At 38.8% G+C, this 25574-nt stretch overlaps 1 protein-coding gene across 1 annotated transcript in view; it reads left to right on the top strand.

Annotated features, from left to right (window-relative positions):
- Window positions 1–3001: 3001 nt before the first annotated feature.
- The window catches only part of tmtc2b (transmembrane O-mannosyltransferase targeting cadherins 2b), a 100390-nt gene continuing 77817 nt past the window's right edge, over window positions 3002–25574 (top strand). Inside the window, exon 1 of the mRNA XM_027161484.2 lies at window positions 3002–3452. Within this exon, the coding sequence (XP_027017285.2) occupies window positions 3370–3452 (83 nt within the window). The 5' untranslated portion in view covers window positions 3002–3369. The remainder of the gene's footprint in view (window positions 3453–25574) is intronic.

Below are 25574 nucleotides of genomic sequence, written 5' to 3'. Positions count from 1 at the left end.
CTCACTCTAGCTATAAAAATCCAAACTTATCTAGAGACGATATCAGCGATTGTAGACCTTTAGCCTCAATTCAATGTAGCAGTCATTCAGGCCCCAAGCCATGGTCCTACACCATAAATTTCCCCACATGTAATTCTCATACTTTTTGACTGAGATAGAAAAAGGATAGACTAACTCTACAACAGTAGATGACAGTGCAATTCACTGACTGAACACATGATTTCAGACAGAACTGGAACCATCATGTGGGTGTGAAGCTCGTCCAGACCGGCCACAACTCCAGCACCCAGGGGAAAGCAGGACAGAAAACAATGTCATAACTCAGAGACTATAAGTGTAGTGGAGCTAAAGCAGAGTTCAGCAGCAGATAGAAATACTTTTGCCAAAGAGCCTTAGTTTTTACTTTGTCTGTAGAACATATTGTGATTCTGAAGTATTTAACTACCTAATAAATCCTATACATTGATTCTTATAAGATTTGCATAAGGAGACTGGAGTCTATCACAGGGGTCTCAGGGTACAAGGCAGGGGACACTGTAGTGTTGCTGTACTCTTACACGCACTCACACACCCACTCACACACGACAAACAATTGGCAATCAGTGTACAGGTTTTGGACTACTTGAAGAAACTGAAGAACCTGCTGAAATCAAAACATAAACCCTGAGGAAGAACCTGCAGAAATCAAACCCTTAATCTTGGAGGTACAAAAAAAAACATGCCAACCACTAAGCCGCTATCCTCACCCAATATATAACATGCTAAGCTCAAGATCTTGTACATGTAGGCACATTTTGATCTATACCAAGCAGTTTTTTTATCTGACATAAGTGTACATACATATTTTATAGTATCCATGTAATATTAATCTTTTAATGCATGCTGTATTGCGAAAATCAGAAGGTCGTCAACTTAAAGTAGCAATGTTTTTTATGTAAAAACAAATTTAAAGAACTGTTATGATAAATACATTCTTATGGAAATTCCAACCTATCTACAATTACCCTGGTTTATATGATAAATATGAATCTGCGGCTGTCCTCAGAGACATGCATATATATATATTTTTAAACTCACACACACACACACACACACACACACACACACACACACACACACACACACACACACACACACACACACACACACACACACACACACACACACACACAGAGACTACCTTCCAACTCAAAATAAACACCCACTTTTCTTGCAGTCGACCCATTGAGACATTGAGGGCAGACCTGAAGGGTATTTCACTATAGGAGGCATCCACATATGGATGGTTTACAGTGAAGCAGGAAATCAGGCTTAGTTACAGTGCTCGCTTTAATTAATTGCTCAAAAAGATTACATCATAGTGTCCTGCTACCCTGTGAATAGCTACATTGAGGCCTGCTTCAGTGGACTACCTCAGTCTATTGAAACAGGAATGCATCAATATTCACTGGACCGTACTGCATTCTTTTTCTCTGTAGCAACTCCAAGATTTGTTTTCAACTCTAAAATTTTTCTTTTTTTTATTCTGGTAAAGACAGCAGAAAAAATATTTTTGATTACAGATGACTTGGAATCTGGAATCTTTTTGGTGGGCCTTCTACTCCTAGACATTGATTACAGTGTAATGGGAAAAAAAATCAAATCAAACTAGCTACTGTACATACATACATACTAGCTTATCTACAATCCTCCACCAGTAGAAAAACTGGACTTCACTGGATATCACTGATTTGCAAATCAAATATACACCTGCTAAAAGAAAACATGTTAGTATTTGACTGCATATTGAGTTATTCAAAGTAGATTTAAAACATAAAGCCTATAGCAATATATTTTCTGCATTCAAGGTCATGTAATGCTAATGACATTTTTTTTTGTAAACGGTTTCCACCTATAGTATGGTTTAGTATTTGACAAGTTCAAATCTCAGTTCAGAAAAGCACTAGGTTCTGAGTTTAAACAATATAAGATTGTAAGTGCAAAAAAAGAGATCAATCCAGGAATAAAAATTAGATTGACACTTGCATTAGAACTTTTTGCACATAGATACTTGGGAATTTTAAATGTTTTGGAATACACATTATAACCACAATGTGAATCTGAACCTGGTTTATTGTAGCTTTGCACCTTCAAAAACAAATCCTAGAAAACTGCTCCATTTCATACAGCTGTCGTGATTCATTTTATACACTTACGGCATTTAGCAGACACCCCTATCCGGAGTGACTTGGGGTTGCTCAGGGGCCCAGCGTGGCAACTTGGTGGACAATGGGTTTGAACCCATGACCTTCTGGTCCAACACCTTAAGCACTGAGCTACCACATCCCATACCGTTAATTATCTTTCTACTAGAAAAGTAAACATTTAATGTACCGTTAAAAGTGATTAAAAGCACATAATGTGACATCAGTGGTGTAATGGATCACTTTTCCAGCTCAAAGCTTCAGGGATCTCAGATCGATCCTGAGCATGGATTACTGTCTGTGTGGAGTTTCTTATGTTCTGCCCATGTCTGTGTGGGTTTACTATAGGTTCTCTGGTTTCCACTCACTGTCCAGAAACGAGTTGTGTCCCAAATGGCACACTATGTCCTTGCAGGTAAAAATTGGAGCCCTTCAGCATTACCGATCCAGCAACATGGGCAAATGTAATACTCATATTTCTAAGAATGCACAAATACTTTGCACATCTGTTGAAAGAATTGCGCTCTGAGATCCAGCATTTCGCACAGGTTTATTATTAACATAGTTCTTCAATCCCCCACCCTCCCGACACACACACACACACCCACAGATACACACACACACACGGTGAGAAAGAAAAGAAAAAGGAAACGTAAAATGAGCCATTGAACGAGTCTTTTGATGTGTTCTGATCACTCATGTGTTTAGTAAGATGGTTGCAGGAAACTCTTGCTGAAATCAGTGCCTTCTGTCTTTAATTCAGCCCGGGAGAAGCGCGCGGGGGGAGGTGCCTGGCGCATGCGTAGTGCTCACGCCGACCACACGCAGCTCAGTCGCGACGTTTTATATGCATCCACCATGCAGTACTACGCAAACACTACTCCGGCTGGAAGGAGACGCGCGAGCAGTCAGTCTTCCTGTAAACACTGCGCACGTCCGTGCCTCACGCTGTGGATCAAAGCCGTGCTGTTCTTCCCTAACATGGGCTAAGCGCAGCGCGCCGGGATTACGCGCTTCAGCCATGGAGACGCGGAGCTGCTGCTCTGATTTCTCTTTTTATTCCCTCTGAAAACGGAAAGCGCGTAAAGTGAATTGAAAGACAGTGGGATCCTTTAACCCTCTCGGCTTGTATCTTGGTTTGCTCTTCTTGCTCCTTGCTGTTCTTTTTGTCTTGTTTTGGGGAGAGATGATTGCAGATCTGGTGTGTAGCGCTGTGGCTCTGGTCCTGTACGTCAACACACTGGGCGCTGATTTCTGCTACGATGACAGGTACACACACACACACACACACACACACACACACACACACACACACACACACACACACACACACACACACGAATGAATAGCTCAATCTGTGACCCCCGACTCATCCTCTTACCTAGTAGTGCTAAACTCTCTGTGCGCATCTCAGCTCAATAATGATGTTATTACGTCATAATCCCACTGATCCGGCGTGTTTATCTACGTTTCAATGAAAGCATCAACACGTGATCGATCATTAAACCTACACAGCTTTCATGGAGTCTATCGTATTGCTATGATCGCTATATACCCTGTCAGCGTTACTCGTGTCTACTTTGGAGTGTTTGTATTGAAGCTGTGGCGCGTAACTCGATCCTTTGATTGAACTGGATTTGATTTGTCCGGATCACTTGGAATGCACAGCACCAGCCAGATCTTAAACATAATTCTGTCATTTATTATTATATATATTTTTCATTCTCTCCAGATCGAAAACAAATGCACATGCCCACTATATGAGCACTTGAGGAATAATAATAAACTGTTCATGTGATCTCTCGACATGTTGATCATTCACAAGTGGTTTCATGCAGCATTGAGACTCATTCAGCAATTTCCATATCATTTTCCCGTCACTAAATCTTCCCATCCTTGTGGCAGTGATGCATGAACCAAAGATCTTGACCTATAGCTAGAGAAATTCTGCCAGCTCTTCAGGCAACACAACCGAGTGGGATGTGGAAGAGCTTCACACAAACTTCTTAACGCAGAAGACTAAACACTGTCTTACACAATAACTACTGCCGTGTAAAGCCAGAATAAAATAGACAGAACGTCCATGTATGTTGTGTACCTGCTTTTATGATCATAATCATATTCTTCACACCATGCATAATAGATGAATACATACATCCATTATTATTCCTGAAATTTCAAGTAAATTACATGTTTACTTTTTTTATTTATTTATTTATTTTTTTATTTATGTTTGGATTAAATCAATTTGATCTGAGTGACCAGAATTCTGATAATTACAGTATAAGGTCTTAGTAATAAATAGAGGTGAAACATCAGGCTTCCAAACTTTACAATGTCATTTTGACTCATAAATCTATCTAAAGCTATCATAAAATGATTAACTTCCTGATAATTTGTGAATGATCATGACATAGAGAAGGATTATTTTACAATAATTATTTAGAGTTCTGGGCAAATTACATTGTAAGCATATTTACACAATTCATTCAAAAATGGCTTTTTTTTTTTTTTACACATGTGGTGTTTTAATTCACTGCATCTTTGCACCCGTAGGAATAAATAGAAGAACTCTGGGGATAATAAATGGTCCTGATTTCTATCTCAGCAACACGGACCATGCGTTGAAAAAAAGCTACAATTCAGTGAGAAAGACCACATGTCTAGATTAACAATCAGTGTGGAGACTACTTGAGGAACAATGTGGTGGTGTGATAAGAACTCCTAATTAGCCAGCAATTAAACCTTCAATTAAAGCTATAGATAAATAGATTTTACATGGTCGAACCTAGATTTTTCCCCCATGCATCCTGTTTTTGTGCTCTAGTGGTATGTATTGTGGCATTTAGATTTATTAGAGAAGCAACACAAGTAGGTCTGGGCTTTATCTGTTTCTGACCTACAAAGTGTTATGCCATGAATATAATGTAATTGATTTAGATCCTCCACTCTCCTGTTTGTGTGTTTCTGCGTAACACTATACTCACCGAGTATTACAGTAAGTGTCTCGGCTCAGAGGGGACGGTATATTAGTCCTGCTGCTTTGCTGCTACCTATAATCTCATTCACAGCAGTGGTCATGCTCAAAATAATCTATATGGGGGGGTAAATAGAGCAAGGATGGTCCGGATTGTGGACTGTGGCTTTGCTTTGGGGGACATGGTATGAAAATAGAAGACACAAAAGAAGTGTTGATCTGAAAGAAGGTGTACTGGAGGACATGAGAAACATGTTGAACGTCATCTCGAATCTGCTTGCCACACAGAAGTTTTGATTGCTTCAATCCATCACATATTACAAGTTTGTCACTGATGCTGATGCTAATGGAGCTACAACATAAGAGACACCATTTTGATGAACAATTCAAATAAGCAGCAGGTTTTTTTCTGCTTAGTGTTGGGAATCCTAATATTGACTGAATTTATTTCCAACTAGTTGCCAATGGTTCTCCATAGACCACAGGGGTAGGTGTTCATCTCCATCGGGGCCTTTTTTGCTTGTTTTATTTGGTGATTTTTTTTTTTTCTTACAGGAAGTCACAACCCATAATTTTTTTAAGCTTTTTGTTTATTTTTCTTTCTCTTATGAAGTCAGATGCTTCAGCGTTATGAACCGAATAGAAAACACCTTAGTGATGTGTTAGGTGGGATAAAAAGGAAATAGGGAGGCAGGTTATTATTAAGTTGTTGTTATTAACACCTCATTAACTGCTTATTATTCATATTTATTATTTAGTATAATCATCCAGATTTTTGCACAAATCTTTTTGTATGCTTATTGCACATCTGTCTGATCTAGCATTTTGTTATTAGCGCTGTTGGAAGATTGGAGCTACCAGTTTAGCGCAAGCGGCACATCTAACTTGTCACACGCTTGCCTCAAAGGACATCAGAGCACATTATTTATACATAAACATTTTCAGTATGGTCCATATTTAAATTCTGACTTTGTGCTTCCATTTCAGGATTTTTATTTAAAAAATAAATGGTATTTTGCTCATGTTATAATTCTCTGCTGAGGGAGGGTGAAATTTATTTCCCAGTTAAAAGGGTCCTTTAGAACTACTTTACAGAGAAACCCTGCAGTATACTGTTACACTCTCATATGTTGCTTGTTACAATAGCTTACAGTGTCATGGGATTTTCTCTGTCAGTTTGCTTAGCCTGTTTCATGCATGTTTATGCCTCCTGATTGATCCCTTTGCTTTGTGTAGTTATGGTATGGCTGTGTGTATTTATTGTGTTACGATCTATCGGTTCTTGAGTTGTTCATTGATTTGTCGTACGCTTCATGTAGTCACGATGGGTCATACACATCACGAAGGCACCATAATTCGTTTCTCCGGATGCTTATTTATGGATGGGATGATGATACACATCTACTTGCCTCAAGAAGTTTTAGTAGAACATCATGACCACCTGTAGAGGATTACAGGTCTTGTACGCGTCCCACAACAACAGGCTTGGATCCGTGAGATAAACCCTCGCTTTAGAGTCTTCCGCCAATGTCACTCATGCGTTCAGCAGCTTTTTCCAATTTCCAAAATTCCATGTGCATGTTTTGGCTCTGTGGTTTATTTTCCATCAGTTGTTTTAGCCCATGATATATTTAGCTTCGCAATTAGTAGGCTTAATTCCAAACTGAAATAATCCCCATGTCCCTTAGCCTCACCTGTGGTGTCATGTGAGGGAAGTGAGCTGGAAGCATCCCATCAGCTCGGCCCTGGCCAGAGTTCTGCAGCTCAGCCTCATTATTCTTTCATTTGTGTTGAGAAGGAGCAGATGTGGAGCTATAGGAAAGCGGAGCGTGATAGACGTGTGCGAGCGGGAAATGTTCTGAAGCGGTATATGACCATAACTTGATCTGATACCAAATGCTTTTACTTCACATACAAGTGAAGATTGTAGTGAACAGAACTAACATAGATTACCTCAGCTGTGTAGCTGCTTCATTAAACAGGGGCTATTAGGATAATGCAGGAAGAGTAAGGAAGGTGAGTTTTTGTCACAAAACCTGGCGTTCCCTAGACCGGACTGAGTCTGATTAAAGAGGGAGTAATGCACCAGACATACTGTACCAGGTCTAAACGATTTGGACAAAACTGTATAAATGAGAGAAATGATAGCAAATAGCTATCTTAATTAACATAATCTTGGCAGAATGACTTTCATTTTTTTTACATTCCCAAAATCGATTTTTTTTCCTATGGTACCCATATTCCTTTTTTCCTAAAAGTAATAATACATTGCACGAAACCAAAGGCGATTTATACAAAAACTAAAAGGCGATTTGTGAATCAAACCAGAGCTCTCCATTTAGCTAATGGTTAAATATTAAAAAGTGATGCAGTCCAGCACCGATATCCACTGAGACTCTTTTGGACGCATCTATACCGAACAAAGCCAGAGGATAATGCATTATGATTCTCGTTCATATTCATGCAAGCGTATTATGGTATGCATTTTTCTCTTGGCTTAAGTAATCGCAGAAAAACATGCGTTTTTTTTTCTTCCCTGAAGTGGAGCCAGCGTCGTAGAAAAAATTTGAGCATAAATTCTCATTAGCGATTCACGTCGACATAAAAGCAATGTGCTCTTTGCTTTACGGTTAATGACTTTGGTGAACAGATCGCACGCTGGTGACATCACATCACCCAGGTTCATGTGGTTCTTAATAAGCTGCTCATCAAGCTTTGGCGATGCAGTATCCCTTGAGGGGATTTGTGTTTGTTCTGTAAGTCTCAGTGCTCTATAGCTGACACCTGCGATAAGGAGTAGAGCCATTATTTACAGGTTTCACATCCAGCCACAGTGAACACCTCAGCCAGGTTACATATGAACAACTAGACAAATGCCAAGGCTAAAATATGCCTGCTCTATGCGCCGTGCTACAAATCTGTCCATGCACACCCTGACCTAGGAGCTCAAGGCTGTTGTTCTAGTTCTTGTTCTTCTGAAATGATGAACATGATTGCAACTCTTTCAAGGACATAGTGCTGTTACAGTTTCAAAATTTCATGCAATGAAAACCTTCCAGTTGTTTAAAAGAAATATCCCCCTCAAGGTTCAGGGGATATCCCTGAATCCCACAATCATAATCAACCTTTCCAAACCTGCTGGTGAAAATAAAGCAAGAATGAAGAATTTGAAAGCATAAAATGATCAAATCTTTGCACAAGAAGCTTTGCACAAGAAGATGTTTTTCTTTGTCATAAAGATATTTCCAGGAATGTATTTTTCCTCAAATCTCTTACATTGTCAGCATTTATCACATTGTGGTTATAAGCTTAAATAGACAGCATTGCCCTGGGCTTAGTCGAAGTCACATGTACGTAGGTATTGTTTTTAGCAGACATTGGTGGCCCAGCACTCCAGCCTCATTAAGTTGCATCGGATGAAATCATTCTAAGTGATTTGGCTTACTTCTGTTAAAAGTGCTCATGATCATGAACCATTTATAAACAGTGACATTTGATCTAAAAATCGTATATTTGTTTCAGTTGTCAAATTGACACAGAACAGTTTAGGACTGGGTGAAAATCATATATCACAATCTAAAAAAGTTTTTATATCTTTTCGAAAATTATATACACTCGTTGGCCAGTTTAATAGGAACAGCTGTACACCTGCTCATTTATGCAGTTATTCAATCAGAGGAGTTTTGCTCTGAGTCTCGCACTTCAGGCTGCTAGCGGCTCCTTCATTTAAGCTAAGTGACATAAATTGACTACAAATAAGTCCTGTGATTAAGGATTACCATATACGACAGCTGTAGTTGTATAGTAGGATGTATTGGTATCTGCTATTCTATATATAGGAAATAAAATGTAGGAACCGTCAGCATTTCTTTTTTTCTTTTTTGTTGTAATATACAGTTTGTTGATGTAGTATGTATTGTATAGTTGAAACAGTTTTACAGGTTTAAATAGCCAAAGTGTTTTCAGTGCAGTTCTATCCTCTGCATGGACAAACAAAGCTTAATGTAGTATGATCTAATCCAAAGGAACTGGGTTATAATATTTGTGCAGCTGCTGTTATAGACAAAAGGTATGAGAAGCACTAAGTATTAAGGAATTCGATCGCGTAAGAAACGATCATACAAAATGATTAAAAGTGACTCCATGACAACCCTAGTGGGCTTTTTGTCCGTTTGTCTTTCTTCAGGAAATGTCACACAATTCTTCCCAAATGTGACATTTTAAGTATTATATTCTGCAGAGTTTATTTCAGAAAGTTGAGCCTGGGCATTAATCTAAACCCTCTAGCATGTGGTTGAGTTTTCATGGACTGTGTTGCGAACCTCAGTGATAAGTTAGTGTGTACTGGAAATAGGCTTGTGTGTATGTACGTGTGTCTTTATGGCTATGTGTGTAATGCCCTCATGCTCCGACACCACGGCTGTGGCGAGATCCCAGGGCGGCAACTCAGACTCAATGCGTCTCCCTGTAATTATCCCTCTCTGAGGGAGAGAGAACGAGAGAGAGAGAGAGTCACTCACCCTGTGAGGCCTCCTCTAATCCCCCAACGGCTGCGTCCAGATGGCCATGTTTTTGCAAAGCATTGTGGGATTTCTTTTTTTGAAATATATTTATTTAGTGAGTAATGAGACGAATGATCTACTGAGTTGTGATAGAGACATCAACACTACAGAAGATGACAATTTAGCAGCCGGATGTTGGAGAGAAAGTGCGAAGAGAAAGAGCTGTTCTCACATATTGCTTAGCTTTTTCATAAATATCATGAAGTCTTTTGTTTATGGAAATAATTTCACACTGTTCATTTATTTATTTGGATATGCTCGTAAACATTTGATCATTGTCATCATGTGCTCAGTTGTTCTGGCTGTTAAACTTCAGACTGAGGCTTTGTGCTGTTGTTGAAATGCAGCATATGGCCCTAACTTTCATTTTTAACAGTCAGAACATATTTCTTCCTCTGCAGAACGTGGTATATTAGCCATAATAACAATAGTAGCTGGGAATGGAAGGATGGGGAATCAATTAAATCTAATTAAAAAAACTATTTGAATCTGAGTGAAAAATTATTTTAAAAAAGTCTTGACTCATCGCATGCAAGTAGATTAACACCTCTTTTGTGTGTGTGCGTGTCTGTGTGTGCGTGTCTGTGTGTGCGTGTCTTTGTGCGTGTGTCTGAGTGTGTCTCCTGTGTGTCTCTGTGTGTGTGTGTGTCTGTGTGTGTGTCTCTGAGTGTGTCTCTGTGTATGCGTGTCTCTGTGTGTGTGTGTCCGTGTCCGTGTCTGTGTGTGTTCACTTTTCTACTATTTTTACTGAGTCTAAGTGAGAATGCTATTCTGTCTTTATACACCTTCAGGGCTCCTCCAACAGGAACAGTAGATAAGATCTCTCTCTCTAATCTCTTTGCTGTTCTCTGTACTGTATTTATCTAGCTCATGTATGAAACTGCTGTAAGGTTTGTTTAGATTTGGTGTTTTGGCGCGTCTCTGACCTCCTGTATCGGAATACGGAATCAAATCACAGCTAAGAAGCCTTTTAATGGGGACTTTAGTGAGTAATATGTAATTATGTTTCTTTGTATACAATTCCACATTAAGTACACATTATGAGCTTAAATAGCAACTATTCTTAAGGCATTAAAAAATGTAAGGACATTTTATAAAGTGATAGCTTTGCAGTAGGTATGGTTTTCTTATTGAATTCATTCCTCTGAAACATGGATATACTTTATTGTTAAAGCTAAGTAAAGAAATTAGGAAATATTCAGAGGTATTCTTAATAAAAGATTACGAACAAAGACGAATCTTCTCTTCTAATAAGTGATGAATGACACTGAAGAATCATTCACAGTGCGAACAAGAGAATGAAGTGAAGAAATAAAGGCGGGTCAGAAAAGATAACCTCCCCTCTATGTGCCCTAACTGCACTTTTACTTGTCAGTATATTGATTAATGATGGTACAGCTAGCAGAATAAATGAGTGGTGATTTATTCTCTTCTCTTCCACTGTTCTTTATCATGGCAGTGAACTGGGAGGTGACAAAGACCACCATTTCTGTGTTATTTCTAAAAAAAAGAAGGAAAAAAAAAGAAATAGACTTAATATAAAGAATTGCCATATAAAGCTTTGTTCAAACAAGCGGTCCGTTTAGTGCTCAATGCTTAAAATAAATCTAATTGGTAGAGGAGGAATAGTACAGGATATCACATTTTCACTGGTTCCTGGTGTTGCACAGGTGGGAGGCAAGATTACGGTGTCTTTCCTTCACACCCTAAAACCATGATATGGAACGCACATAATAGCTTATCTGCTGCTAAAAATAATGTTAGTGACCTACTGCAGATATTGTCATTTCCTGCTCAATGTCTTTTCGTGGATCTCGGCAAGCCTCTTAAAAAAAAAAAAAAACACGAATAATTGTTATAGTTGTGGGTCTCTTGATTTTTTTTTCTTATGAATTGTGACATTCTAGTTTTAATTAGTGTCTGTTATACTAGTTAGCAAAGCTCGATTTAATACGAGATTCCTTGTTCCAGTATCATCTCCTGTCTTGTCCTTAGTTCTAGGTCAGTGGTCTTATTAGACACCATAAACCCTGTTAAACATAATAACCTACTGTAGAGACAGGAGGAGAAGGAGGGAATAGTGTGTGTGTGTGTGTGTGTGTGTGTGTGTGTGTGTGTGTGTGTGTGTGTGTGTGTGTGTGTGTGTGTGTGTGTGTGTGTGTGGAGAGAGAGAGAGAGAGAGAGAGAGAGAGAGAGAGAATGCCATTTGGTTATGTTAAGTAATCTGACCAGCGGCTGACCGTCTTGAGCACGACCTGGTGAGGTGAACTGTATCCTGCCATATGTAAAGGTTAAATAGTTGCTAGTGCACAGGGGAATGGAGCTCTTCCATCTTTTGCCTTATGTGAAACAGAGGTCTTGGAATGTACAGTAATCTAAAGAGGATGATAATTACTGATGCACTACAACAAAAATTGCTGGCTGTAAACGAAAAGCACTCCGGACTAAAAGCTGGAAATGAAGTGCTGGGTTTATAATTATAATTAGCGTAACTGCTGCATAAATTAAAGAGATGCATGTTCACTAACAGAAGATAAGAACAGAAGATTCAATAACATATTAAATCACTCATTGTAGTACGTCTGTGTTGAACAATCCACATATACAGATTTAAAAAGAAAATGCAAAAGAAAAATTGTTGATATGATTATTGATGAGTTTTATAGGTAAAATGACATGCTGACTAGAAATATAAAGAGAGGCTGGTGACTAAGAAACATAAGTGATAATAGGAGCTAGTGAGCAATGAGACGAATGATCTACTGTACGAATAAACGGATTTCAACATCTTCCATAAATATTGGAACACAAAAAGTTTAATAAATACAATAAACCGCAAGACAAACAATGTCTTTATCTAATTATCTACATTGCTGTGGTATAACAGGAATAATCACTCATCATTTCACCAATTTTTTTTTTATTGCTTGTGTGTATAGCATGATTGAATTATTAAATATTGCGATTTTAGTGTCTGTTCTTATGATCATCAACCATGAGGTCTCTGTAAAAAACGGGAATCGCGTGAATCGTTATTCACATCAGTGTCTTGGAAAATGGGTCGAGCGCGTCATCTTTTTGCTAACTCAAGTGAGACAACACTGCGCCGTGTGATTTAGTGCTTTATTTCTTTCTTTTTGAGCTCTGGCAGTCTAGAGATCTAATCTCTGACATGCTGCTTGCTAAGTTCCCCTTATTTGAGGATGTCTAGACAAAAATCTGAGCAGACTCTCAGCAGGTTTTTGATTTTTTTTCCTTCCTCCACCCTATCAGTCAGTCTGTTGGATGTGGAGGGGATTGTGCTTCTCTCCAGCTCAGCTTCATTACTGAAGTGGTGCTCTATCAGAGCAAGGGGAGGATTGGATGCCTCGTATCACGCTCCAGCAGGAGATAATGGGTTCTGTGATTGCTGGGGCACATGACTGGTGCAAAAAAGGTGTTGTTGGTAGATTATTGGTTTTTAGAGCACCCCAAATCAGGCAGATTGGTCAGGAAGTGATTGTGCTGGTGAAAGGGCAGAAACTGGGTAGCTTTGATGCACAGTAATGGATGAGAGAGAGGAGATTCATTTCAGAAAATGATTCATTTCAGGAATCAGATCACTATTCCTGTCTTTCATCTCTGTGACCGTTATTTAATTAAAACCAAGAGCTTATCCGATCAAGTGGTATTATTTTTGTGCACCCGTCTGTTCCTTTTGCCAGGTATTAAGCTGATCACATTAGCCACTTATAATTAAGATGGATTCTCTTTAATTATTAATGGATCATTTTGCCCCAAGCGTCTTGATCCATGTTACTATCCTGTACATCCAGCATAGCTGAAGCATGCCTGTGTATCAGCGGATTAAGAGGAAGTCACGCGGTAATGAAGATTACCGTTTCAATAAAATTAATCACTTCAGTTCTTTAAGAAGACAATAAAAGTTGGCAGTGCAGACAGACAGATTAATTTAACTGCCGTTAAGAGAATGCAGGAAGGAGACCTTTCAGAAAGAGTTTGGTGTAATATTTCACCCTCATCAGGCTTCTCAAATCCTTTTCGCTAGGTGGTTAATGACTCTAGACAAGGGCTCTGATTTGCTACTAATGTGTGCTGATGGATTGGAGAACCATTACACTTCTAGTCGGCTTTTATTTTAATGGGAATAGACAGATTGAAGATGGTGATTAAAGAGTATAATGAAAGAATCTGATCCATTTAAGCAAAAACTTTTGAAAGAAAGCTTGGAAAAGAAACTATCGCTCCTCCTCTTTGCCTGGCTAGGTCCTGTTTGCCCGCTTCAAGGTGGTCTGGTCAGTGCGTTTACTTAAGCGCAGTCCTGGATGGTATCTGTGTTCATTTGTAAAAATGAAAAAGCTGTTCACACAGCCAGTGTGTACAGCTTTAACGCTTGCCAGTGGAACGAAAAAAGTGTGTTTTGATGATTGATTGGTGCGTAGAACAATAGTGGAAGTGTCTCTGGTTTGGAGCAGAGGGAAGTTGCAGTGCTTGTGTGTACCAACCTGTCAGAAACCATCTGATCATCGCTGTGTGGTTGCTTGTGCTTGGATTTTAGTTTCATTTCCTACACGGACCAAGAATATGAGGCTTTCCTTATTACTTTTCCTCTGTAGCTGATAGACAGGAAAGAACATTGAAAGGAAATATAAGCTGTGACTTAAGTTTTAGATTTATCCAGTAAATATTTTTAACACCACAGTTAACTGTTGAATTGTCAATTCTCAGTGATTTTATGTGTAAGACGGTATAAATGAATTCCCATCAACCCTTTTCTGTTCAGTACACTGGCACTCCATTCAGTCAGAGGAATGAAAGTCGACTTATCAGACATGTGCAATCAGTATAAGCAAACTAATTATTGTATAGTCGCAAGTCTGACATAAAATTAGTCCGGGCGCCGTTAGCTTTCGGCGTGAGACGTCTTTACCTCTGTTTGGATAACGACACCAAATTTTAGTGTTTAAAGATAACACCTTCAAATTATCCATTCTTCTGAACATTTTCTAGAAATCTATTGCACCTAGTAGACTAGGTAAACAGAAATACTCAAAGCCTTGAGTGTCTACTTTCATATGAACCATTAACCTTCCTATGTTTTGGCCTCTGCTTAATGCGCTTGTTCTAATATAATATTGTTTCTATGGTCACTCACAGAGACCTGAATGGCACATGATCTTACAAAATCTAAAGCTAATTATATACTAATTTAAAAAAAACATTATTATTTATGAAATTAAGATGTATAAACATTGATATGTTAAAGCTTTCTGCTTCTGTTATATTTCAATTTTAAGGAAGGAGTCTATAGTGGCTGGGGTTTCAGCTGTAAGTTTTCCAGCGTGGGATCACTAATCATAAATAAAAGGTCTTTGCCCTTTGGAAAAGGTTAAAGGGCTTTTTATTTTGTACCCAAGGAACATGTACAAGCTAACGCCTTTCACCTGCTTTTACTTCTGGTTTATTTATGTTCTCAACTCCAGCTGTATTGGTTTAGCCACTCAGGACCTTCAATATCCCGAGCGCTCGTATTCTCCATCCCTTTAAGTTGTATGTTTTTTAAGGTTTTCACAATAAACTTTGCTCTTTGTTCTGCTATATTCTTAAAACATTCTTTCTTACAAGTTTCTATAAAATGTACCGCAGTGAAAAACAAAGCAAAGTTTTCCCAGAAAGTTTCCTTCACATTTAATTGTGTTTGCACGAGTCTAATTACAGTCAGCGAAGAAAAAAAAAATTGGCTTCTGCTCTTTTAGACAAACACAACTCTTAGGGTTCGTTAAGATTTAATTAATGTTTGACTTTGTTGTTTATTTTAAAATAATTACGTTATCTTGTTTATCAGAGGCTGTAAAGCACGAGTAAGCCAGCGGATATGTGCAGTCTAGTTTTCATATTTGTTCATACGAGTTTGAGGTTACGCCACATGAGATTGGAGTTTTGTGGATAATTAATTGGATAATTTACTGGTGTTGACTAACAAATGCTTTTCACATGAAAAAAGTTAATGCACGGCAGTTCATAGAGGTTTTAATTGATATTGTTTTAGAAGATATTAACACTATTAAAATGAATGATGAAGCTTTGATGTTGGGTTTATATTAAAGGTCTCAAATGAACCAAGTGCTGCTTCTAGTAAGTTCTAAAAGGAAAAAAAAACTTGTTTGAAGAAAATACTACGAAAGCTTAGCAAAACTTCTTATGTTGTGATCCAGAAATAAAGGTATACTTGGGCATTAACTTCTTTCTTTACATAGTTACTTGTATTTTGTGTGTGTGTGTGTGGGGGGGTGTTTACGAATGAAATATAACAAAAGTAACAGCACCTAGCATGCAGAAGAGTACAAGCGCAGACAGATTAAAAGATTAGTTAATAGGTTGAGAAAAACATCAGAGGTTAAAAATGTGTCTTGAGCATCGATTTAAAAGCAGGAATTGAAGGAGCACTTTTAATGTTAAATGGCAACTGGTTCCACAGGTGCAGAGCAGAGACTCTGTCACCTTTTAGTATGAGGTGTGAACGTGGGATATGGAAAATAACTTTGTTGGCAGATCTTAAAAGCTGAATACAAACGGATGATATTCAAGATTCACAAGTTTGTCCGTGCTCTCTGCAGGCCATCTCTATCCCGCAGGCTTGAAAAGAAAAGTGAGAAGCTTGGTGAGTTGCACAATCCTGCTGACTATCATCTCGGGCAGGTCTGGCTTGAGATGTAGTGAAAAAGGTTTCGGTTTAAACCCTATTCACTGTAGCAGGCTCTTAGGTGTTGGGTAGCATATGAAGGAATGGAAGCAGAGATGCCTGTAGGATCAGTCATCGCTCTTGATTTCACCGTTGTTTTGTTCTCTTATCATGGGCATATTGGACAACAGCTGTGGGAAGCATGTGTGTTATACAGGCTCTTCCCTGTGTTGATGCTTACCTCAGACCTGGATGCCTGCAGCGTGACATCATTCACATGCCTGACATCATCACGGATGATGAAGTTGATTCTACAACACGCTTGTTCTCTGTAGAGATGTACAAATTGACACGGCTCCAGATGGCAACAGCGCTCGTGCTGGGCTGTGTGCTGGAAGCCAGATGAGCTTATTCTGCTCGTTTTTGAGGCGTAGGGGGTCGATATGTAAGGAGTAATCAGCATCAGGAAGGTGTGATTCTCTGTTACCCACAAAAAAGATATTTGACTATTAAAACACAACGTAATGTTTGCCTTATATATATCAATCAATCAGTCAATCAATCAATCAATCTGTGAGACTAGGCTTGCTTGATATTATCCAAATACTTAAGGTTGTAGCTCATTGGATGGCTTGCTTTGTGCTCGTGACGATGAACGCTCTTATCCACAGGACTTTTTCTGTGATTCACAGATTTTGTTTCTCTATTTACCTATAAACCAATGGGTCTGTCTAAATCTTTACAGCTTTAACTTTGACACAGAAAAGCCCCGTTCACACTGCAGGTAAAAGTTATTCCTATGTTTACCTTCTGCTCTATGTTTATGTTCTGTAAAGCTGCTTTGAGACAATGTCTATTGTAAAAAGCGCTATACAAATAAACTTGAATTGAATTGAATTGAATTAAAAAGTGGCCCAAATGTGATTTTTTTGGGGTCAAGTGACCAGGTCAGACTTCTTCAGGAGTAGTGTGAACACTAAAATATTGCCCAGATCTGATTTTTTCAAATCAGATTCAGACCACTTCCATATGTGGTTCTGAATCAGACCCAAATCAGATTTTTTCCAATGTGGCCGCAGTGTGAACAACCAAGGCGGATTTGATGCGACATTTACGTCAATCTACATCGACATTCGTCACAATTATGCGCCGGCGAGTACGCACACAAACGCGACTACACCAAAATGGATCAAGTAATCAAAAGTTGCCCTCGACATCCGAAAATTTTCAAGACACTGCGTTTCTGTGCTGCCATTACACAATCATTTAGAAAGAAAATGCTTACTTCCTCCATAACCTCGCCAACTTTAGCGCAACGGCGTGCTTCGTGTGACGTCATTATTATTGTTCGTTTGCGCATGCGGGTCAGTTCGAAACAGCAAACAATTCACACTGGTATCTGATATAGGCCACATTTTAAAAGGTAATGTGAACAGCCAAACAAAAAAATCAGATCTGAGCAAAATATCCCAATCGAGCATTAAGACTTGCAGTGTGAACGTGGCCAAAGAGACAATTACTGTAAGTAAGCGTCTTCCTAACAGAAAGAGTCACCGTACGCTGAAACAAAGGAACATGTAGTCAGTAGGGTTTAAGAATCTAATTTCATTACTTTTACTAAATTTAATTGAATCAAGTTTCTAATCACCAGATTGAGAGATTAGATAGAGTGTGTGATCATTTCACATAGTATTAATGCAAATCTATTCCATTCTGAAATCTCAGTGTGAAATGTCTCGGGTCTGAGTCTCAGTGTTTGATTTTATTCAGGTCTTTGTAAACACGTGATCAAATTGTGTAAATGTTTCTCAATATAATCACATAGAATGGATGTATTTGAATGATATCAGTTTAATTAGCTTAATTATGTTTATTTGGATCATCAGCCAGATTATTGTCTCTGATATCCTGTACAATGGGATCTGTTGTTAGAGAAAATCAATCATCACCTTATGACCAATCAGATTGAAGGATTCTACCTGCAGCATTAAATAAACCACAGCACTGTTATGGTTATTAGACAAACCCTGACTCAGAAACTTTATCAACGTCTGTGTTGCTTTTGCTTATTAAAGTTTGCTACTAGCTTCATTTGGAGTATTTGAGTGAAGAGAGCTGTAGAGAATTTCTCTTGAACTTTTCAGTTGTGTCCCTATGCTGTGAGATTTTACAGGGATTCTCTAGAATAAAGAGAAGACAAGAAAAACGAGTTTTATTTTTAGGTGTCGTGTCGTTCGACTTTCGGTTTCCTTTTCTCATGTCACGCTCAGTAAACCATGTGGGAAAGAGTCAGTTAATGTAAATTCCATTACATTTCATAGGTATCAAAGGTATGAAATGTAATAACAGTCATTTCAATCAGAAAAAAAATGTGCTTTAATGGCAAAGCAGAAATCCCTGAATCAGTCTCTCGGATAAATTGTGTGTAATATGGACGAGCTCTGAGGGCCTGCTGTCAAAGATATGAAGATTTATGGCCAAGGAGATGGCAGATACGATGGTAGTGAACGTTCGGCTTCTCCCAGCAGATCTGAGCCAATTATAGCTTACCAGCCAGCTGTCTCACGTTGAAAACATCCTGTCTAATTAGAACCAGTTCGAATGAAGCCAACCCACTGCAGCACGTTGCTGGGAGAGCGAGTGCTAGAAGATTGAGGTCCAAATGGCCTCATTGGAAGTTGTTCTCATCAGAGGGTGAATTCTTTTCAAACAAAGGGTTTCACAGAAGCTCCAAAGGCTGCGGTCGTACCCACTGATCATTTGACACTTGTGGGGTCTCTAACGAGGGTCTGCTGCCAGTGGCTTTGATCGACCCGTTTGATTTTAGCAGACATGGTGATCTGGATTCATCTGGCATGAAGTTTGGGAGTTTGGGGGAACGCAGCTGCTGGAGAAGGAATAAACTTTGGTGAACTTTTGTTGTTGATGTACCACTCTCCTCTTCTCCGCTGGAATGCTAAAACAATTAATCTTTTTAAAATTCACACACACACACACACACACACACACACACACACACACACACACACACACACACACACACACACACACACACACACACCAAATTGATCACATTCTTTCAAGCTGAGATTCGGCTTGTACATTTTGTTAAAGTCAGTCATTAGTAATCAGTAATAATCTAAAGTTATTCTTTGAATATCCAGATGTTAAGCCATCTGGCTTTATTACACAATTAAGATATCCTCCACTTAACCATACGATTGACTTTCTCATTCATTTATTCATAAACGCTTGCATATTAAACTTTAAATCAGAACTTATTGTTAAAATTACAGGAAAGCATGCATCACACCACACATGCGTTACACTCTTGTGTCTTGGGAAGGGTGTGCGATGTGAGTATGTAAACAGTGCCTGTGATTGATACTGGATGTCAGTAGAAACAGATGAATTGGCAAGAGACAGGGCCTCGCTCTCGCACGTTCGCCTGTTAAATGTGCTTTTAATTGCATGATAATGGCTTGTCATGAGAAAAGACTGAGATGGCTAGGCATCCCAAGCGATGGAGGAAATGGAGTTTCATGTTTAGCTTCAGTAGGACGCTCGCCAAGAAAATAACCTTTGTCCTGCAGAGAAGGAACGTTGTGATCCAGCATCATAAGTGATATTGCAATGTAAAAGGTTTAAAAAAAAATAAAAAAATAGGAAACAAAGTGCAGTGACTGTGAATTCTTTGCTTTGTCCCAGCTGCATCATCGGGTTCCTCTGTTGATGTCATGGCTGTGAAGGTGCCAGCTTTTAGCTCACAGAGCAGAAAAGCATTCACGTCTAAACAATCCAAAAGTGGCAGCATTGAGATGCTTGTAGGGGGTGAAGCACAAAGGCCTTAGAATGGAACTGTTTCAATTGCAAATTATCATGCCTCTCACACAAGACACATCCTTTAGTTGAACTCGCGTTTGTCATCGTCGCAGCTGTTCCTCCTACCTTATTTTTCACCCGCCGAGTGAATCCGAGGTACGGTTCTGAATGTGGTGTTTCCTGTTATCTAATCAGACGTTATGATCTTAACCAAGTAGCATTATGGTTTTCTTGCTGCTAAAATGAAACGTTATGATTTCCGGTTACTTCGTTTCTTCTGTCTGCTTCCTGTTTCTGAAACATCTTCGACACTTTTATACGGTGAAGGTTAACAGTGTCTCTGAACCCCTTGATTTTTGTCAAAGCAAACATTTGGATCGTGTGTGTGTTTAGGTGGCTTGTTGTACACTTTTTCACACTTAAACTTGACCTCTGACCTTCCAGACACATTCAGATCAACTTTTCAGTTGCTTTTATGTGTCCAGCGGCGTTCAGGGTGGCTTCTGCGTTGCATCAGCGGCGCAGAGAGGAATCGGTGTTTCTTCGCTCGGTTCTGATTTATAGCGGAAAAGGACTGTTTGAAATGCGTGTCCTCAGAAGCCACAGGACCCCATAGGTTTTCACGGTGTTGTGTTTCCTGTATTGTGAATGTTTGGCAGTCGTTATTATCACAAATTCATCCACATTTAACATACTCTAATTGCTAGAAGGGGCTCATCAACATCTGTATAACATGACCTGAACCACATGCTGTAGATTCATCAAAAACTTTATTTAAAGCTTATTGTGGATACAGTATACATGAAAGGTATACATTTGTACTGACACTACTAAAAGGGGTAAACAGATCTGCATCAATTAATATGTTTTACTAGTTTGGCCACAGTTACATAGCATTTGATGACACTGGAGAAAAAATAAACACAGTTGAAATTACACAGACAATACTTTGAGTGGAATGTAATCAGCCCGACAAGGACAAAGCAGCAGTGCTCAGAAATGGAACGAAAATCAATCACTCGAAGCAGAACCAATGCATTTACCCTTCTGTTCTTTGTTCTTACATTGCATGAATTTCGAGAAAAAAATTTAATAAAAAGGTTCCATGCATTTCTTTGAGATTGGTGTTCTATTAATAATAATGTAATGTTCGTTTAATGTTATGTAATAATCAGAACTGACAAAAACACACAAACAAGCACACACACTCAAACACCCGTGCGCACACACATACACACACACAAACACGCCCGCCTGTGCACGCACACAAACACGGACACACTCGCAATCACGCAAACACACACACACAAACACAAACACACGCACACAAACACCCGCACACACACACACAAACACACGCACACACACAAACACGCCCGCCTGCGCACGCACACGGACACACACTCGCAATCACGCAAACACACACACACAAACACACGCACACAAACACCCGCACACACACATACACAAACACACACACACACAAACACGCCCGCCTGCGCACGCACATGGACACACCCTCGCAATCACGCAAACACATACGCACACACAAACACACATACTGTACAGAGTGGAGTGTTGTATTTAAGTTTGTTTTTTTCTTCATCCATGGACTGAAGTTTTGCAGTGCTATAAACTATGCTGCAATTTGCACATCACTCATGGAGGTAAGGTATAAATAATAAGCCAGTGAGCTAACTGATTGAAAATGATAAGGATAAATCTGTTCTGATGTGTTGTTGGTCCTGAACCTTAGGGTTCACACTTCTACAGTGTAACCAGTGTAAAGGTTATGTTAAACAAGCAGAGTGAAGAACCAACTACTTTACGTTAAATTATAAACATATAATAGACCTGATGTTATACAGTGAATTAACTTTCTACCATGTGGCAGTCTGGCTGATGTCCCCCACTCTTTACCCACATTATTGTTCTCCAAATGGCGTATGTATATCAGCTAACTACATCGGATAACTTATTACTCAGATACTTAGACACAGAAAGTAATGCAAGCTGTAAATGGCCCCAAAAGTCTTCCTTGTATAAGATAATGCACTTTGAATAACTAATAGAGTTTGGAAGAAGTATATTTCTCAAATAAGATTATTCTGTTTAATTTAGCTCAATTTTATTTATATGGTGTTTTTAATTCTGGCTTCTTTATAAATAAATATATAAGCAATAAGCATATAAATTAATAGCCACCTACTGTATGGGCATTGGTGGTTCAAGTGGTTAGGGCTCTGGGTTGTCGATCAGAAGGTCGGGGTTCAAGCCCCTGCACCACCCATTTCTGCCCCAGGGGTGTTGCATCATAGATACTTCTGTAATAAAGTTTTGCTTTGGCGTATATCCTGTTGGATATTTTCCATCTTGCACGTATTTGCTTGCTTGTCGTTTGTGGTTGTGTAGTGCTTGCATGGGAAACTTAGCTATTTTCAAGTAATTGCATGTTAAAGTTTTACTGATGAAATGTCAGGCCACACGGATGCAACGAATCGTTTCGGAGACTTGTTCGGATTTGTGCTGTCACTTTGTCTTGCTGAAATTGTGATGCTGTGTCGCACATTTACATGTACAGGAAATGGCACACGATTCCATGTAAGATGATTGTAGAGTTATCTGTTAAAGCTACAATGAAAATACTCCCCCATCTTGCTGACGTACTGCATTACTGCTTTCACTAAACTCCATAATGAGTTAAGCCTCCGTAGATGGGTCAGAGAAATCCCTAAACCCTTGCTGTGATTTATATCTGTCTCCTCCGGCCGGGGTGGAGGATGGTGAGTTGGGAGCTGTATGTCTGCAATAGTGTAATTGCATTTCGAACCCAAACATCACAAGAAGCATCTGTTTCCTCGTTGCCCCCGGGCTGCAACCCAGACAGAAATGAGACTCAGATTCAGTCTGACTTTGTTATGCAATTATATTACTAAGCAGTGGCCTGACATGACACATATACTCATGACATATGAACATATGATTTGCTGGATTGTAATTGACTTTAGTAAAGCACGATTAGCTTTCCTTCTCATACAACTCTTGTTCATGTGGTGCTTTAAAATTTGACAAGTCGTGTATATTGCTGCACGAGCACAAGCCTGGCTGAAGAAAAAAGCCTGGAATAAAAAACATTTCTGAAATCCTCAATGGAGAAGGTCAGTCTTTTACAAGGCATAACTGATTGTCCTTGGCAAAAAAAACAAGGCATTCTGACAGGTGTTGTAAAGGGCAGTGCCGACTCCCTCTCTGGGTCTTGTTTGGAGAGAGTTAGTGAATTTATTAAGACCACGCGCAACCATTTCCAGCTGTGGAAGCTGGACATGAACTGACAAGCCTCTTCCACGAGAGCCTTACAGGCACTTATGAATTCCCTAGTTACTGTCAGAGAGCTTCACACACTATCCTTCAAATATGAAAAGAAAATCTTATCTGACCTGAAAGAAAAACAAGTCTGATTTATTTCCCCTCTGCTAATGCTGGTACTCCTGCGATGCTGTGGCATCTCATCCGGGGTATATTCCAACCTCATATCCAGCATTCCCAGTGTGACCAGGATGAAGCGATTAATGAAGATGAAGGCATGAGTAATATTTCTGCTTATTTTATCCATTTACATTAGATCAGATTTTACAGCATTAGATCTTATAATAACCCGATAATAAACTTGTAGTTGTCAAAAAAATTAGCTAGTGGAATGAGCTTAGTGCATTCACAACAAACTACAAGGAATTCAAACCTGTTATAAACGAAAGAGATCTTCATTTCTGTTTGGAATCCAGACATGAGCGGTGTATAGACAAGATGTGGACACACCAGACTTGCACACGTTTTCCTACTGAACAGTGAAGAACCTCTAACACGTGATTATTGTACAACAATGACTGTTAATTATTCTAAAGGACACTCTTGCTCTTAACAATTCTAGAAAATGTTTTTAATGAGAAAATGCATATTTAGAAGTGTATCAAACTGGTTCATTCTAGTCATGTCAGAAAGATCGCATGCACGAGTTGAAAGCACGCGAACGGCACCGCAAAGCCGTAATTAATATCGGGATTATCTTTGAGCTTTATCTTTCTGAGCTTTAGACAGAAGACATGATTGAAGTTGATAAATTTGTTGAAATTAAACATTTACTCATCTCAGAAGCTGATTTCAGTAATTGTGTTTTGTATATGCATCAAGTTTTTAAAATATTACTATATTGGTTAAAATTTAGGAGACTGTAACTAAGCAATGATTTCATCTTTTCATTTCAACTTTATTAAATACATAAAAAAGAGAAACACATCTAATGCACATTCATTGTTCTTTATTTTCTTACAGGGTTAAAAGATCTTGCTGTACATTTTTGTAGTTAATTAAATAAAGGTAAACCTCCATCTTGCTCTGACCAAACTGAACGCTTTAGACGTTCCAACTCGTAAATACAAACTTCCAAGGTGGAGTCTTCCTGAGTGTCTCAACAGGAAGACTCGTAGAACGCTTCTTGAACATTAAAGTGAAGGATCTTATACAGCAGTTGTTATCGACGCTGTACAAAAGTTGTGTGAATGTATTCTTTTAATACTGTTAGAATTTACAGAACATCCTACTTTACCTACCTTGATCTTGCCACGGAAATAACCGTTGATGCTGACATGAAAAGAACAAGGAATCAATTAGCCTACATCTTCCGATAATTGCAGAAATTATCAGAATAGAATTTATTGTTCGACAGGACAGGTTTCACCTCAGAGAAGTCTTTTGTACTGGCAGCATTTAATTGGCAGAATGATTTATGTATTGCAGTTATAATAAAAGATCTGTCTGTGCATACTCTTTGTTTGATTTACAAGGCATGATTTAGACCATGATCTCCTCCCTACATTCTTCATAGCTTGATGAACCCCTTCTTTTTTTTATTATCAAGCTAAATGAATCAGCCAAGAGCTTTATTTGTGAACAGTATGTCAAAACTTGGATAAAGTACTTTGTCATAAAAATGAACATCTATCAGAACATCCTTCGTCTTACTGAACTATTTTGTAGAATTCCTTTTGGATTCGTTTTTGTAAAAACAACAGTGTAGAAAATGTGGAGTGGTGTTTATCAGAATAGGCAATAATGTGTTTATTCTGGGTGGAAAGCAGCTGGAAAACAGGTCACTGCATGCTTTGAAATTTAGTTTGCATGGATTTAAATAGTGAAGGTCACTTAAACCAGTATGTGTTGCTGATTGCCTTTTTGTGTTGAAGCTTTTTTGCATTAGCACAGACTCTACGTTTTAACATTAATCATCTCTTTGTTTACTGATTGTGCTTACTTTGTTCCGGAGATGGTTTATTTTTGCTTCAGTTGCTGTT

The sequence above is a fragment of the Tachysurus fulvidraco genome, chromosome 13, assembly GCF_022655615.1.
Source record: "Tachysurus fulvidraco isolate hzauxx_2018 chromosome 13, HZAU_PFXX_2.0, whole genome shotgun sequence".
Classification (NCBI taxonomy): Eukaryota; Metazoa; Chordata; class Actinopteri; order Siluriformes; family Bagridae; genus Tachysurus; species Tachysurus fulvidraco.
This window is presented reverse-complemented; position numbering and strand designations above follow the sequence as displayed.